General features: G+C 50.3%; 1 protein-coding gene across 10 annotated transcripts in view; it reads right to left on the bottom strand.

The window, feature by feature from the left end:
• Positions 1-14,250, bottom strand: part of SLC12A8 (solute carrier family 12 member 8) — a 130,917-nt gene that overhangs the window by 59,400 nt on the left and 57,267 nt on the right. For 9 of the 10 annotated variants that reach the window (XM_028844551.2, XM_077993736.1, XM_077993739.1 and 6 more), the window contains one exon: positions 267-380. The exons of the other annotated variant lie outside the window; for it this stretch is intronic. In XM_028844551.2, the coding sequence (XP_028700384.2) occupies positions 267-380 (114 nt within the window). The remainder of the gene's footprint in view (positions 1-266; positions 381-14,250) is intronic. 10 annotated transcript variants of the gene reach the window in all.

Below are 14,250 nucleotides of genomic sequence, written 5' to 3'. Positions count from 1 at the left end.
GGCCTTCGGTAAACTCAGCTAAAATAATAGATTTTTATGTTTGAGGCCAGGGGTTCAAGGCCAGCCTGGGCAACATAGTGAGACCCTGTCTCTACAAAATACATACAAAAATAAACAAAATAACAAAATTTTAGTCAAAGCTAAGCCCATATCTAAAGTTGGATATACATACCAAGAGCACATGTAGGCCAATGATGATGCTGAATTGTGGAACCAAGAACTTATATCCCAAATTTGAGAGTAAAAAGGAACCCAGATTACAATACCTGTAGCCGCTGGGAAGAAAACCCCAAACACAGTGAAAAAAGATTCCCCGGGGCTGTAATCGGGCAGCGTGTTGTTCTGTAGCAGTTCGGGTGAATATCCAATGAAACCATGTTCTGAAATAATGCAATGGAGAGCAACGTGAGCCCAGTGAGAAGACACAGGAGGCATTTCCCCAGATGACAGTACTACTTCATATATTACTTTAAATGTTGGAAAGGTAGGGCATGTATGTGACACAGAGTGACAGAGCGGCTCTGCAGAACCATCTTCCTTCCCACTTCTAGGGTTGACTTTTGTGTGCTGATCCCATAGACACAGGTGGATGAAATAACATGAAAGGAAGCAGTGGTTAGTTCTGGGAAGGGGAGCATTTTCATCTTTTGCTTCACAGACTTTAATATAGCTGAAATATCTTTCAATGAGCATGTATTTATGTGTTTTCCATTTAAAAAATCAATCGATATTTGCAAGTTACTTCCCTACTCAAAAACCTTCAACGAATCCCTAATAGTTACAGAATCAAGTCCAAACTCCTATCAAAGCCTCCACAACCTGGCAACAGCCACCACTCCCTACTCATCCCTTGCTGTTTCTCCTCCCCAGCAGCTATACCCTGAGGAAGGCCACCACCCCCACCCCCGTGCCTTGGTTAAGCAGTCTCCTGGTCTTCCAGACTCTTCTCCCACATCTCTAAGCATCATATTGGGCCAACTCTTCAAGCTCAGCTCAAATGGTGCTCCTTTGGGCTTTATAAGGACTCCCTAATCAGAATCTATTCCTCCCTCCTCACTGCTCTTGGCGCTAGGTCTGGCCACAGTAAGACCTTCCCCAACTAGATTCCTTGAGGCACGAAATCCAGGTCTGCAGGTCTCTATCCCCCAGAGCTAAGCACTGCACTGGTGCACAGTAGCTAGGTTGCAAATATGGGTCACGCTGAAAAGAACCTTTCTCTTAGATCTCTCAGCCTATGGGCACATCTCGCTTCCACACTTTCAATTCGACTTGTTCACAGACTACTTTATAGCAGGAACATCTCAGATCTTATTTCCTCAAAGCATTTTAAACATTTTTGTACATCGACTTTAACAAAGTTTTTTCAAGTGGTTTCAACCCTGCAGGCACATTGCTTCTTTGTCAAAGGAGGTCACTTTGAACAGCATCTGTGAACACGCTAGTGAGCTGTGGAATTTTAAGACACAAGTCAAGTGTTCTTGGTTTCAGGAACACCCAGGATATTCAGCCTCTGCTTCTGAATCTCATCTCTGAGAAGGAGTTGGTTTGTTCCTATTAATTGTTGTCCAAGAGAAGCCAATCCCTACTCCTTTTCCCTCAACCCCTGTGGTGCCGTAGGATGGGTATTCAGCTCTCACTCCACAGCCAACCCTAGGGTTTCAGGGACAGAATTTCCCCAAGCCTCATCCTCCACCCACTTGGAGCTTAATTACAGCCCAAGCTTCCATCCACAAAAGAAGGCTCCTGCCACTCCGATGAGTCCAGTGAGGTCGCCCGTGCTTCACACAGCTTCCAAGATTCACAACTTCATAAGAAAAACATTTTTTAAAAAAACAATAAAACGAAACCTCAGGGAAGCACAAGGGACCCTTGAGAGTTCAGTCAGGACTTAAATCATTGTCAATTGCTTTATTTTGCCTGAATACAGAATTTGTTCTGGTATATTCAATCCTAAGTGCTGTACAACTTTTCTGAATGGTTTGGCGTCTTCATAGCTGGCCCTCCCCTCATTAACAAAAAAGCAATAATAGCTAAGTTAACTTTAGCTTATCCGCTGGCTGACCTCACTGATGAGTCTTAAGGAGGAGAAAACCAGCCCAGCCTGGCTTGGAACTGAGCTCAGCCAAGCTGGACCGATGTGCAGATCGGAAAGCACATCTGAGCGGAGGGCTGTATGTGCCCGGCAGGCCCGCTTTGCAGGACATAAAACACTTCATCAGGCGCATTCATCTTCAAGGGCCCAAGGGCGGCCCTGACACATGGGAATATTTGGTCACCGGGCCTGAAGGGCTTTGCTCTGGCCAGCCTGAAGGTTCAGAGGGATTTCAGGCCCAACAGATGAGTCACTGGGAAGCCTTTTCTCGCCTGTTCCTTCAGCAAGACGCGCAGGCTGAGATAATGAGTCACTTGGCTGCCTGTGGGCCTGCCTCAGTTGCCCTCTGTTGCAGGGCTAATGAGAAATGGAGCCCTGCCACATTCGCAAGTGCACACTCACACTCACACTGCTGCTGGCCCAGCCTGCTCTGAGCTGGAGCCAAGCTCAGTACTGAATCTTGCTCAAGGAAATAGTCTTAACTTTGCAAAGAACACTATGGACAAAAATACGTGTCAATGCTTTATTTACAATAATGTAAAATCGGGGGAGGGGCCGGGTGCAGTGGCTCACGCCTATAATCCCAGCACTTTGGGAGGCTGAGGCAGGTGGATCACTTGAGGTCAGGAGTTTGAGACCAACCTGGCCAAAAGTTGAAACTCCGTCTCTACTAAAACTACAAAAATTAGCCAGGTGTGATGGGGCACGCCTGTAGTCCCAGCTACTCTGGAGGCTGAGGCGAGAGGATTGCTTGAACCCGGGAGGTAGAGGTTGCAATGAGCCAAGATTGCACCACTGCAGTCCAGCCTGAGCAACAGAGCAAGACTCTATCTCAATTTTTTAAAATTTAAAAATAAACATAAAATAAAAAACATCAGAGGAGGTTCTGAATGTCTAACTATGTGAGACTGAGACATTTTAAAAGCTTATAAAGAGTTTTTAGTATGAGAGAAAACTGTCCATGTTATATGTAATATATGTTAATTCAGAAAACTGGATACCATTTATAGTATAAATACAAAAAAAAAGGTGTATTAATCTATTCATGTAAGAAACAGCTAGAAGAAAACACACTGAAATACTAACTGTGACTGTTTGTATAATGCAATTACAGGCAATTCTTTCTTTTTTTTTATTTCTACAAAACATCCACATTTAAGTTAATGGGCTGAGTGCAGTGGCTCATGTCTGCAATTCCAGCACTTTGGGAGGCTGAGGCAGGAGGACTGCTTGAGCCCAGGAGTTTTAGACCAGCCTGGGCAACACAGAAAGACCCCTTCTACAAAACACACACACACACACACACACACACACACACACACACTCTTATCTGGGCATGGTACTAGCTACTCAAGAAGCTGGGGTGGGAGAATCACTTGAGCCCAGAAGGTAAAGGCTGTAGTCAGCTGTGACTGTGCTACTGCACTCCAGTTTGGGTGACAAAATAATTTTTTTAAATGAACATAATCTACTTGTCATCAAAAAATAATACCTTTTAGGAAAACAAACAAAACATCCCACAATTGAAAGCCTACTTTCTCCAGGAAGCTTTTCTATGTATGAAGAGCTTTTCTTTCTTTCTGTTTATACTCTATTTCCCAAAATGACTTGAGTGGCTTATGAGAAAACCATAAACAAGACAGGGAAAATAAAATAAGGACCAAAGGAAGAAAGAAACTGAGCAAAAGAGAGAGAGGGTGAGAACACCCCCACTTGTACCTGCATGACCCACCGTCTGAGGCCTTATTCAGAGAGAATTTTCTGTTTTGACCAAGCCCACTGAGGCAGGGCATTGGATCTGGTGGCCCATCCCTCACATGGGCCACTTTCCAGTGGACAAAAAGGAGCCCCCAAAGCTGGCACAGTGGACCCTGCCTCATTTCCTCTGCCCCTATCTTCCCAGGCCCTTATGACTTGCACCCCTCACCTATCACCACCCCTCCTCAGGGCCCCCAATCCTGAGCCAGTCCCCAAAGAGTCTTCCTCACTGGTCCCCATCCTGCCTGCTGGGGCCTGGGTCTCCTTCCCACACCCTGAACCTGGTGGCCCAGCCAGACCTGAGGCATGGCTGACTCTCTGTTGGGCTTATGCAGAGTGGGTGCCCAGGGGAGGAACTGATGGCTCTGACTGGCCGGTACTGGCTAGTTAAGCACGGTGTGAGGTCAGCAGGTCACACCCAGGATTAGGGCTGAGGTCCACGCCATCTGCCATGCCCTCCAACAGTGGCTCTTAATGCCTGACTTGCTGATGCCCAGACCAAAGGTTCCTAATTCTTTTAGTTGCCCCATTTGAGAGTCTGATGAAAACCATGGTCCCTGTCCCCATAGACACCACATTTTGCATATCATTTTGGGAGAGGGCAGATTTCTGAAGTCTCTCTGGAGGGCATGGACCTTAAGGTTCGAGACCTCTACTCTAGCAGCTACATCTGCACCTAAGACTGTCCCGCCAGGAGGCACCCACAACTTCCCAAGCCCTGACTGCCGCCGTGCCCTGCCTCAGAATGGACAGCAGCCCTGAGAGTGACGCAGCCAATAATGTTTTAATGCCATAATCCTTGCCAAGCAATGGCCACGACTGTGTGCACAGAGATTGTGCAGGTCACTCCAAGAACATCACAGAGCAACCTCACTTCTGAAAATAATGCCAAGCAACCAATGACTGAACCCTTCCTATGTGCCAACCACTGAGCACCAAGACCTTACAATGTCATACGTGTACAACGACTAACTGAGGACACCGAGGATCCGGATGAAAAATCTTGTTCGAGGTCACATAGCCAGATGTGTCTGTATTTCACCCACTGCCTCTCCCAGTGGCAGAACCCAGGCCTCTTTCTCTAGGAGGTGGGTCCCCAGGCCCTGGCACTGCACCCCCTTACAGAGAGATACCTACAGCACAGGTTGCCTTTCAGCCCCAGGAAACATGCCCACAGAGATCACGGCATCTCCCCCGGCCCCATCTGTGTAGGGCAGGCAGGAGTCCCATCCTGTGCCAACTGGCATGCGACTTGCTGGAGTTTACACAGCTGGGAGGACACAGCCCGTCCTGGACCCCACATCTGAGTGAATTCAGGTCTCCATCTACCACACTGTCCCTCTGTAATCCATCCCAAAGTCATTCCCCAGGAATTTCCTTTTCTTTTCTTTCTTTCCTTTTTTTTTCTCAAAGAGACGGGGTCTTACTCTATCACCCAGGTTGGAGTGCAGTGGCACTATCGTAGCTCACCGCAACCTCAAACTCCCAGCCTCAAGCAATCCTCCCACCTTAGCCTCCCAAAGCACTGGGATTACAGGTGTGAGCCACGACGTCTGGCCTCCCCAGGGATTTCCAACACTTGTTTCTTGACCTCGGAAGAGTCTCTTTGCCTCTCTGTTGGGCTTTCATTCCTCTGCTGGTGAAACTGAGACTGTGGTCTGGGGTCCTGTCATCTGACATCTTCCAACTCTCAAAGGCGTGGGATGCCTGGGCCCTGCAGCTGCTGCATGAGAATGGATCTGGGTTTGACCTGAACATCTGTTTCTCTATCCAAGGAATAAAAATACTTTGGTTCAGTTTGAGCTGTATGCTTTTAGGAAGAACAAAAACAAAACGGGGGGCGGGTAAGAGAGAGAACAAATGACGACAAGACCCAGGCAGTAGCAGGCAGAGGGAAAGTCCTTGAAGCTCTGTCTGCAGAAAGGTTTGATCTTACCACCCGGAATTCGGGTAACTCGGGCTTCTTGTGATGTGGCCAGTGGGCTGTGGCTCTTCAGGGCCCACCATCTGCTCCCAAGGGGTGCTCGCGGGAGCCTACCCTCCTCCGCTTAGCCAAAGGCAGGCAGCGGGGGTCACTAGTGGGACCGAGAGCTGCTCCAGCAGGGTTGTTGGGGTGCCCAGCAGCCGGGCATGGGGCCCTTGGCCTGGGTAGGTGGCTGTTGGGGGGCTCTGGGTGGCACCTGTGGTGCCCCCGACATTTCCCCCCCGCCACCGACGCCGCTGGGGGCTGCCGAAATTAGAAGAGGGAGTCGGGAAGTCATACCCCTCCCTGTGGGCGTCGGGTTGCACTGCTGACTAACTTAGAAAGCGAGATTTCTAAAAATGATGCTGGGGCTGCGGGCTGCGGGCTCCTGCCGCGACGGGGGCTTCCGGCGGCGCTCTCTTCTGGGTCCCCCACCTCTGGACCAGCGACCGACGACCAGTCAGACAGCCCTTTCCTGGGAACGGACAATAGGAGAGGCTGGCGCAACCGAGAATAGCCAGCACAGAGGAAGGGCTCCGGACAGAGCAAGGAGGGTGGGGCTCGGAGGGCGCAGGAAGAGCGGCTCTGCGAGGAAAGGGAAAGGAGAGGCCGCTTCTGGGAAGGTACCCGCACGACGACGCCGGAGGGGCGTCAGGGGAAGTGGGAGGCCCCGGAGACTGCGCGAGGCTCCTCGGCAGAGGAAGTGGGCGCGGGCGCACGCGGGACCTCGCACCCGGCCTCGCGCGCAGCCTCTGGACAGCCCAGTGCGTCTCTCCACCTGCACCTCGCCAGACGCGGCCTCACGGAGACGGGGATCTGCAGCCAATTCGAAACTGCCTGGCCCAGGGGGTCCAAGGAAAGGGGAGGAAAGGGAGTGTCCACAGGCCCCATCCTGCCACTTGTCACCCACAAGAGTTCCTTCCCAAGCAGCCCCACCCTCACCCGGACACTCACTCACTCAGATACTGCCCAGCCCCAGATGGGCTAAGAGGCACAGAGACGGGCAATTAAACACAGCAGGACCGGTCTGCCTGGGCTGGGAGTGGGGTTTTTCTTCTGGGAGCTGCAAAGGGTGAAGCAGTTATAGGTTATCAGGGAGGAGCCCAGTCAAAACTGAACTCAAGAAGCATAGATGTGGGAGAAGTCCCCGCCATGCTCATCCTCCGTCGGCATGAAGCACAGGGCCCCCTTCCAGGCACAAGGACCCTGAAGATCTCTGGGTGGAGGAAGGCAAGAACAGCGGCAAAACCAGGAATCAGGACAGTTGGGTTAGGGCCCTGGTTATGCGAGGACTCACTGTGGGACTGTAAACAAGCCCTTTTCCCTTGGAGGTTTGCAACGCAAATTTTGAGTCAGCGAGATTGGCATGGGCCAGAGACCCAGCCTTCCTGATGAGCTCCCCGGTGATGCCACGCTCCTGCCTGCAGATCGCACTCTCAATAGCGGAGTACGAGATAATTATTCAGAACCCTTCGAATTCTGAAGTCTACCCAGCCAGAAGCCCACTCTCAGGCCTCTTAGGACACACTCTCCAAATACACAGTTGGTTTCCAATGGCAGAGGTAAAATCCCAAACCAGCTTCCATAACATGCCCCCCTCTCTACCCTGACTCTGTGGTTGTTGATAGGGGATGTGCTCCAGAACCGTGAAACAAGCTCCCTACCACAGTTTCGTATGTTAATAAAACCTTACTGGCCGATAATGAGAGATTATATGGAAAGACAGAGAGATGAGGAAACCTTCATGGTCTCATTCATCGGCCTATTTTAACAACTGAGGAAACCGAAGGGCAAGCTGGAGCCAATTGTTCAAAAGACATGCAGGGTCAAAAGGGGAACAGTAACCCTAATTGAGAGTACAGTTTGGAGTCCAGATAGTATCAGGTCCCAATCTGTTGGGCTCTCCCATTGAACTGGGTCATAACAATCCTGGTACAACTATTGGTGTTCAATAAAAGTGTTTTGAAATAGAACTGACTCGGGCTGTATTGCATCGGACTGTTTTGAAATTAAACTGAATTGGGCTGTATTGCTTTGTATTGATCACTGCCTGGAGATTTGGAAGAGGAAATAATAATAGGTTTCGAAGAGGTCCCCACGGAGTTCTGGGCGTGAGCCTGGAGCCTTCCTCGGACCACAGTCTCCTCTCTGGCTTCAGCCCTATTGACTTTGGTCCTCCAAAGAGAGGGTGGAGAGAGGATATGCACAGGGTTTCCAGCCCAAGACCCCACCCAGAGAGAAAATACACAGAGGGAGGGCTGGGCATTCCAGCAATGGCCAGAAGGGAAATCTAAAGTGGGGCTGGACCTGCCCAGAGGGCCAGGGGAGTCCCACCCAGCCTGCCTAGGGAGGAGCAGCCTGGAACCCCTGCCTGGCCATGGGGAGGGCCCCCACCCTGTGGGAGGGCTGGCTGTCGAGAAGAACCCCCAGGGCTGGGCAACCCAGGGGATGAAGGGCCAGGTTGGAGGATGTCAGGGCAGCCTCCCTGGCCTGGGAGGGAAGCGGTTGAAAGTGTCCCATAAAAAGAGCAGCTCCCGCCACGCCCTGTGGTCTAGGACGGCAGTCCCGGGGCTCTTTCTGAGCTAAGGATTCCTCATTTGTGAAAGGAAAGATAAGCTTTTTCTTCATGAAGAATGGTTTCTGATAACCAAGAAATTGTTCCATCTGTTAACACGGGCTCTATTTTAAATGCTTAATGAACCTTTTCTCATAATGGCCTTGAGATCAGTAAGCTGAGAGGGGATTTTTGCCTAGAGAGGCCTCCAGCCGGAAAGAGCTGTCAAATGTCCAAGAATGTGAAAAGAATCTGACTTGAGGAGCCACTAGGTTCTCACCTGGGCCCCAGGAAACAAGAGGCATCTCAGGGTGAGAACAGTGCTGTCCACTTCCGCTGTGCACCATTTGTTCCAAGTGCTTTACCGTATTAACTCACGGAAGCCTCACAACTACCCTATGAGGTAGATGGATTTTTTTTTCAGGGAAGGAAACTGAGGCACAGAGAGGCAACTGGGATTCAAACATCGTGTTGCCACTGCTGCGGCGGTGCTTGTCTAAGACTGCAGGGAGTCTTGGACGAGTGCCAGGGGCTCCAGCTGGTCCAGCTGGGACCCTGCAGAGGGGTCCAGAGAGACCCCGCCCCCAGCCCAGCCCATAGAGCCCCCACTAGCCTGCCCTAGAAAGGAGCCCTAAGAAAGGAAAATCTGGCCTCCTTATCTCCTGGGGGAAAGGAATGCGCTCTCCCTCCCGCCAGGATAAGGGGCTGTTTTAACGGGAAGTCTCCACCCTGGCTGTGGGTCCCTCCCAGCCACCACTTATTCCTTCTGGCTGTCTCTGCCTCTGGCATCCCACTTCTCACGCTTCAACTCCTGACCCCCAACACCCCCAAAATAATCCTAACTCAACTCATGGCCCCCTCAAATCAGCTGCCCCTGCACAGCTCCAAGCTGGTCAAGGAGTCTGCCCTGCCCCACTGTTGCTTGGATATCCTCTCTAGGCAGAGGGGGTGGGAGGTCAAGTGGCCCCTGCAGGGAAGGGGCAGTCAGTATCAACACACAGATACGTAAGCAGAGCCCCCCTCCTGCCAAGCACCAGGCTGAAAATATTCACATGCTCAGACCCCTTCCCCACCAAGTTCTGCAGCCATAGGCAGCTCTCCCCCACCCCAAGTCCTACCCAAGAAACAGAGCAGGGCCTCCCTTAGAATCCCATGGCTAAAGATTCGGTATCATAGAACGGTAGAAAGTTAGCATCACAGCACTCTTTAGCCTTAAATCCATTTTACTGATGGGAAAGCTAAGGCCTGAGAAAGCAGACGCCCACATCACAAAGTTAGCAGCTGCTCAGGGGAGACCAGAACCCAGTGTGGCCAAGCCCTTGTCCAATATGTCCTATGGGTCTCCATCTCTCTGCTGTTACTGGCTGGCTACTTGCCTGTTTTTTCCACTAGACTATGAGCCAGGTGGGGGCAAGCACCATGCTCTCTTATTTTCTGGGGTATCTCCAGCACCTAGCCCCAGGGGACATGCAAAAAATATAAAACATTAATATTAACAAACAATAGAAACAACCCAAATATCCATCCACAGATGAATGGATAAACAAAATGTGGTATATCGATACAATGGAATATTATTCCACTATAAGAAGGAATGAATTTCTGATGCATGCTGCAACACAGATGAACTTTGAAGACATCATGCTAAGTGAAAGAAGCCAGACGCAAAAGGACAAATGTTGTATAATTCCCTTTACAGTAGTTCCCCTTTATCCACAGGGCATCCATTCCAAAACCCTCAGTGGATGCCTGAAATGGCAGATAATACCAAACCCTGTATATACTATGTTTTTTCCTGTATATACATACCTGTGATCGAGTTTAACTTATAAATTAGGCTCAGTAAGAGACTAGCAACAATGACTAATAATAAAACACAATTATATTGTAATAAAAATTTTACGAATGTGGTCTCTCTCCCTCATCTCGAAATGTCTTTTTTATTCTTTTCTTTCTTTTTTGGCGGGATAGTGGGGACAGGGTCTTGCTCTGTCGCCCCGTCTGGAGTGCATTGGCATGATCACGGCTTACTGCAGCCTCCACCTCCCAGGGCTCAAGTGATCCTCCCACTTCAGCTTCCAGACTAGCTGAGACTACAGGCCAGCGCCACCATGCCCAGCTAATTTTTTACATTTTTTGTAGAGACAAGGTCTCAGTTTGTTGCCACAGGGGACACCTCTTCTCACCACAGGAAGGTCCTTCCTCCACGAGAAGCGAGGCGGGGAAGCTGTCCAGCAAGCCCTCTGACCACCAGTCACCAATGTAGGCAGAACTCACTGTGTGCTCAGGGGTTTAGGTGGAAAGGACCATTGTGCTCAGGAGTTTGCTGACGTCTGGAATCCGTGGAGTTTTACTCAAGGGTGAGGTGTGTGAGCATTTGCAGCAAAGCTGTCAAGAAATACAAGCTGCAGCGTCTCAATATCAAGCATGCCCAACTCCCAGGGAAGACTTCTGCAAAATCAAGGGTGCTGTTGTCCTAGTCCTATGGTCAGCACATGTTCTCAATTTCAAAACTTTCCTGGTCACTGGGACCCAAGGCCTGGGAGCAGCATTTAACCTGCGGTCCCACTAAATGACAGCTGGCCTTGAGTGAGTGTGCCTTTAACCCGGGCTGCCCTGGGCTAGTGCCATATCACCTGACCTTGCAGCTTCAGGCTGCACCCCGCTTCCCTTTGTGGGGCTGGCAGAGGCGCTCTGCTCTCGGCCTCCTGGCTCTGAGAGGAGGAAACCAGAAGTGGCCCCTTCCTGTGTCTGTGTGTTCTTTTGCAAGCCATTGTGTGCCTTTTCTGCAGGCGCTTATGGAGAGTGAGGTGTGTTTGTACCATCTCCCCGTCAGATTAGGAATCCTCAAGGTCAGAGACAAGTTCAAGCCTCCCTCGGGAACGCCTCCTCATCCCCAGGTGGCTGCAGTCACTGGGGTGCTGGCTGAGTCCAGTGACCATACATCCTGCCCCACATCCTGCCCGGACAGCCTGAGAAGTGCTTTGATGACTGATCAACCCAGAGAGCACGCGGGGAGAGCAAGAGGAGAAGAAAGGATGCTGCTGCTCTTGACTGAACGTGATTGAGGCGCTCCAGGAAACCACCTTGCTATGCAAAGTATAGTCCCCAACCTGCGGCATTGGAACCTTCATTTTAACAAGCTCCCCAGATCCTGAAGCACTGTCTTAGAGTATAACCCAGGGCCTCCAGGGAACTGTTCTTCCAGGACAAGCAATGATAATGACAATAATTTTTTATTGAGCACCTACTTTGTGCCAGGCATGACACTAGGCCTCTTATAAACATTATCTTATTTTATGCTTTAGCAACCCAGCGAGGCAGGTGCTATTACCTGCTTTTCAGAAACAAAGAGAGCAGGTCAGAGAGGTTACCTAACTTGATCAAATCCATGCAGCAAATTACAGCTGAGGCGGAACTTGAAGCTGGAGGTCTGACTCCAAAGCCATGTCTCTGACGACTGTAGTATATGTGATGCAATTTTTCACATCAGGCCAGCAGTGACAGCCACTTGCCAACTCTCTATGGGGCCCAGAGGTTTAAAGGCAAAGGCAATCCGCAGGCAGATGTCTAGAGGCTGCCTGCCCCCTTGCTTAGTGCTGGCCTACGGTGTGGACACCTATGTGTTGGGGTTAGGTCGACCCTACGGCAGAGGCCTCGATATTTCTTCAGAACACATCCCTGAAGATGAAGGTGCGTGCCTCAGTCCCCAGGGAGCACGAAGATCCAGGCAAGAGGGACATGTAAGTTGGATTGTGAGCAGGTCTGGAAGCTCTAGCACTGGCCTTGTCTGGGCCCTGGAGTGAGGGTAGCAAGGAGAAGAGTGGGGGTGGGGGGTGGGAGCCCACATGGGTCCTTTGTATATTATTTAACTTTCAAATTTGCGATTTGGGGCATCACCTCCTGCCAGCCTCAGGAGGCAGCACTCTCCTGCCAGCTCTACCTCTGGGTTACCTCCCACCCCCCACCCTCGGCCAGCACTCACAGGCTCCTCACACCACAGAGCCCACTCGCAGCCCAGGACGTCCCACCTTGTTCTCTGGGTCTGGCCGCCTTGCTCCCCACCCAAATGTGAGTGACTTGAGGGCACATCTCCCACTTTGTGCCTTATACAGACCCACCATCCTGCCTCCTACCCCAGGAGGTACCCCCAAAATGGTGAAGCCAGAAGTGCCTCCAGGTACGCTTCTACAGTCACATGACGAGTAATCTGCAAATTCCCCACAGCCGGGGGACACTGGCCACGTGCAGTGAGAGGAACACAAACCAGCAGCGGGGGGCACAGGCGGGATGTGTCAGCCCACCCCTCAGCGGTCACCCACCGCCTCCTCGGAACTCCCAGCTGCTCAGGGCTGAGGTGGGCGAGGCTCAGAAGTGTGGAAGGGCCCTCCCCAGCTGGTGATTTCATGTGTCAGGCATCCATCCCCGGAACAGAACACCCAGCCAGGGAGCGGGGCCAGCCCATCCCTCCTGCTCACAGAATCACAGAGGGGGAGCAGACTCAGGGGTCAAAGCTGGGCAGCGCTCACTTGCACTTCCTTCTGCAACCTTTACCAGGACACACGGCCTCCTCAACCCATGGCTCCTTTCTCTGATCCCCAAGCCAAAGCCAGCAAATGAGAATAATTCAACAGAGACAGCTGGCTCGTGGGATCAGGGTAGGGGCTCAGAGCCAGGGCTCTGGGATTCTGGTCAGCCATTTTTGCTTCATCAGAATCAATCTCAGAATAAGAGGGAGGCCTAAGGCATGCTTGCTGCTGGCCAGGGGTGATGGGGACCACTGCCCACAGAAAGCCTTCTAACAAGGGCTGGATCCAAACAATCAGGGAACAAGGATGCCTAAAGCATTCGTTTCTCACCTAACTAGAGAAATATTAAATGTGCAACTCACATAATTTGACAAACAAGAACCACCAACATAAAATAAGTGTAATACTGAAAATATTCAACAGGTGGAACAAGTCAAAGAACATGCTTTGCTTCCTATTCAGGCCATGAAGGGAGAGAAAGAGAAGAAACGGACGGCGAGGAGGGATGGGGAGATGGCAAAGTGGGGGCAGAGGGGAAAAAGAGAGACAAAAGGATTGGGGTGAAAAAACAGAGACAGACAAGCATAAAGGAAGAAAGGATGAGGCAGAAAGAAAAGAGGAGGGAGAGCAGGTGGATTTGGGGGAATGCTGGACAATTGGTCAGGCTTGGTCTGCAGAAGTTCAGAAATCCTTACCTGGACATGAGCCTTTGTTTATAATTCTTCACTGTTCTAACCCTTTAAAATGCCTCTGTTCTAATCCTTAATCTTTCTCCCTTCAGGTCAAGAATGCCTTTGAGAATCTGGCAGTACTTCTGAACCCTGTGCTGGAAAAATACACTTATTTTCATACAATTTGGCATGCAACTTCAGAGCTCAAGGACTCTATGTTAAAAATACTTATTCTAGAAGCTCCACTCTGATTGGGAGACCCATAATGGCAAAAGCAAAAACACCTCAACTGCCAGATGAAAGTAAAATGAGGGTGGGATGTGTTGCATTCACGTCATCACATTGAGCTTTAATTATACCATTGGCTTCAGTGACAGAATTTGGGGCCTAAGCACCTTTTCCTGGTTACTACCCCAACAGTCGTATTGGAAGCAAGGCTGGCTACTCCAAGGGGTCCACTGTGTACATGGATGGTTATTTTGCAGTAAAGGGCCTGTGTTTGACCCAGGTAACAATGTGTGAGTCATATTAACCCTTTACAGATCAATAGGATTAATAAATTCCATATATGTAGTAGTTTCCAAATCTGAATATACATAAGAATTTCCAGTATGCTTATCTAAAATGTAGATTACTAGTCCAAAATTTGAGAGTATGGATCAGACTGTTTTTCTAATGAGTTT

This window comes from Macaca mulatta, chromosome 2, assembly GCF_049350105.2.
Source record: "Macaca mulatta isolate MMU2019108-1 chromosome 2, T2T-MMU8v2.0, whole genome shotgun sequence".
NCBI lineage: Eukaryota > Metazoa > Chordata > Mammalia > Primates > Cercopithecidae > Macaca > Macaca mulatta.
Note: the sequence above shows the minus strand (reverse complement) of the source record. Positions and strands in the feature narration are given on the sequence as shown.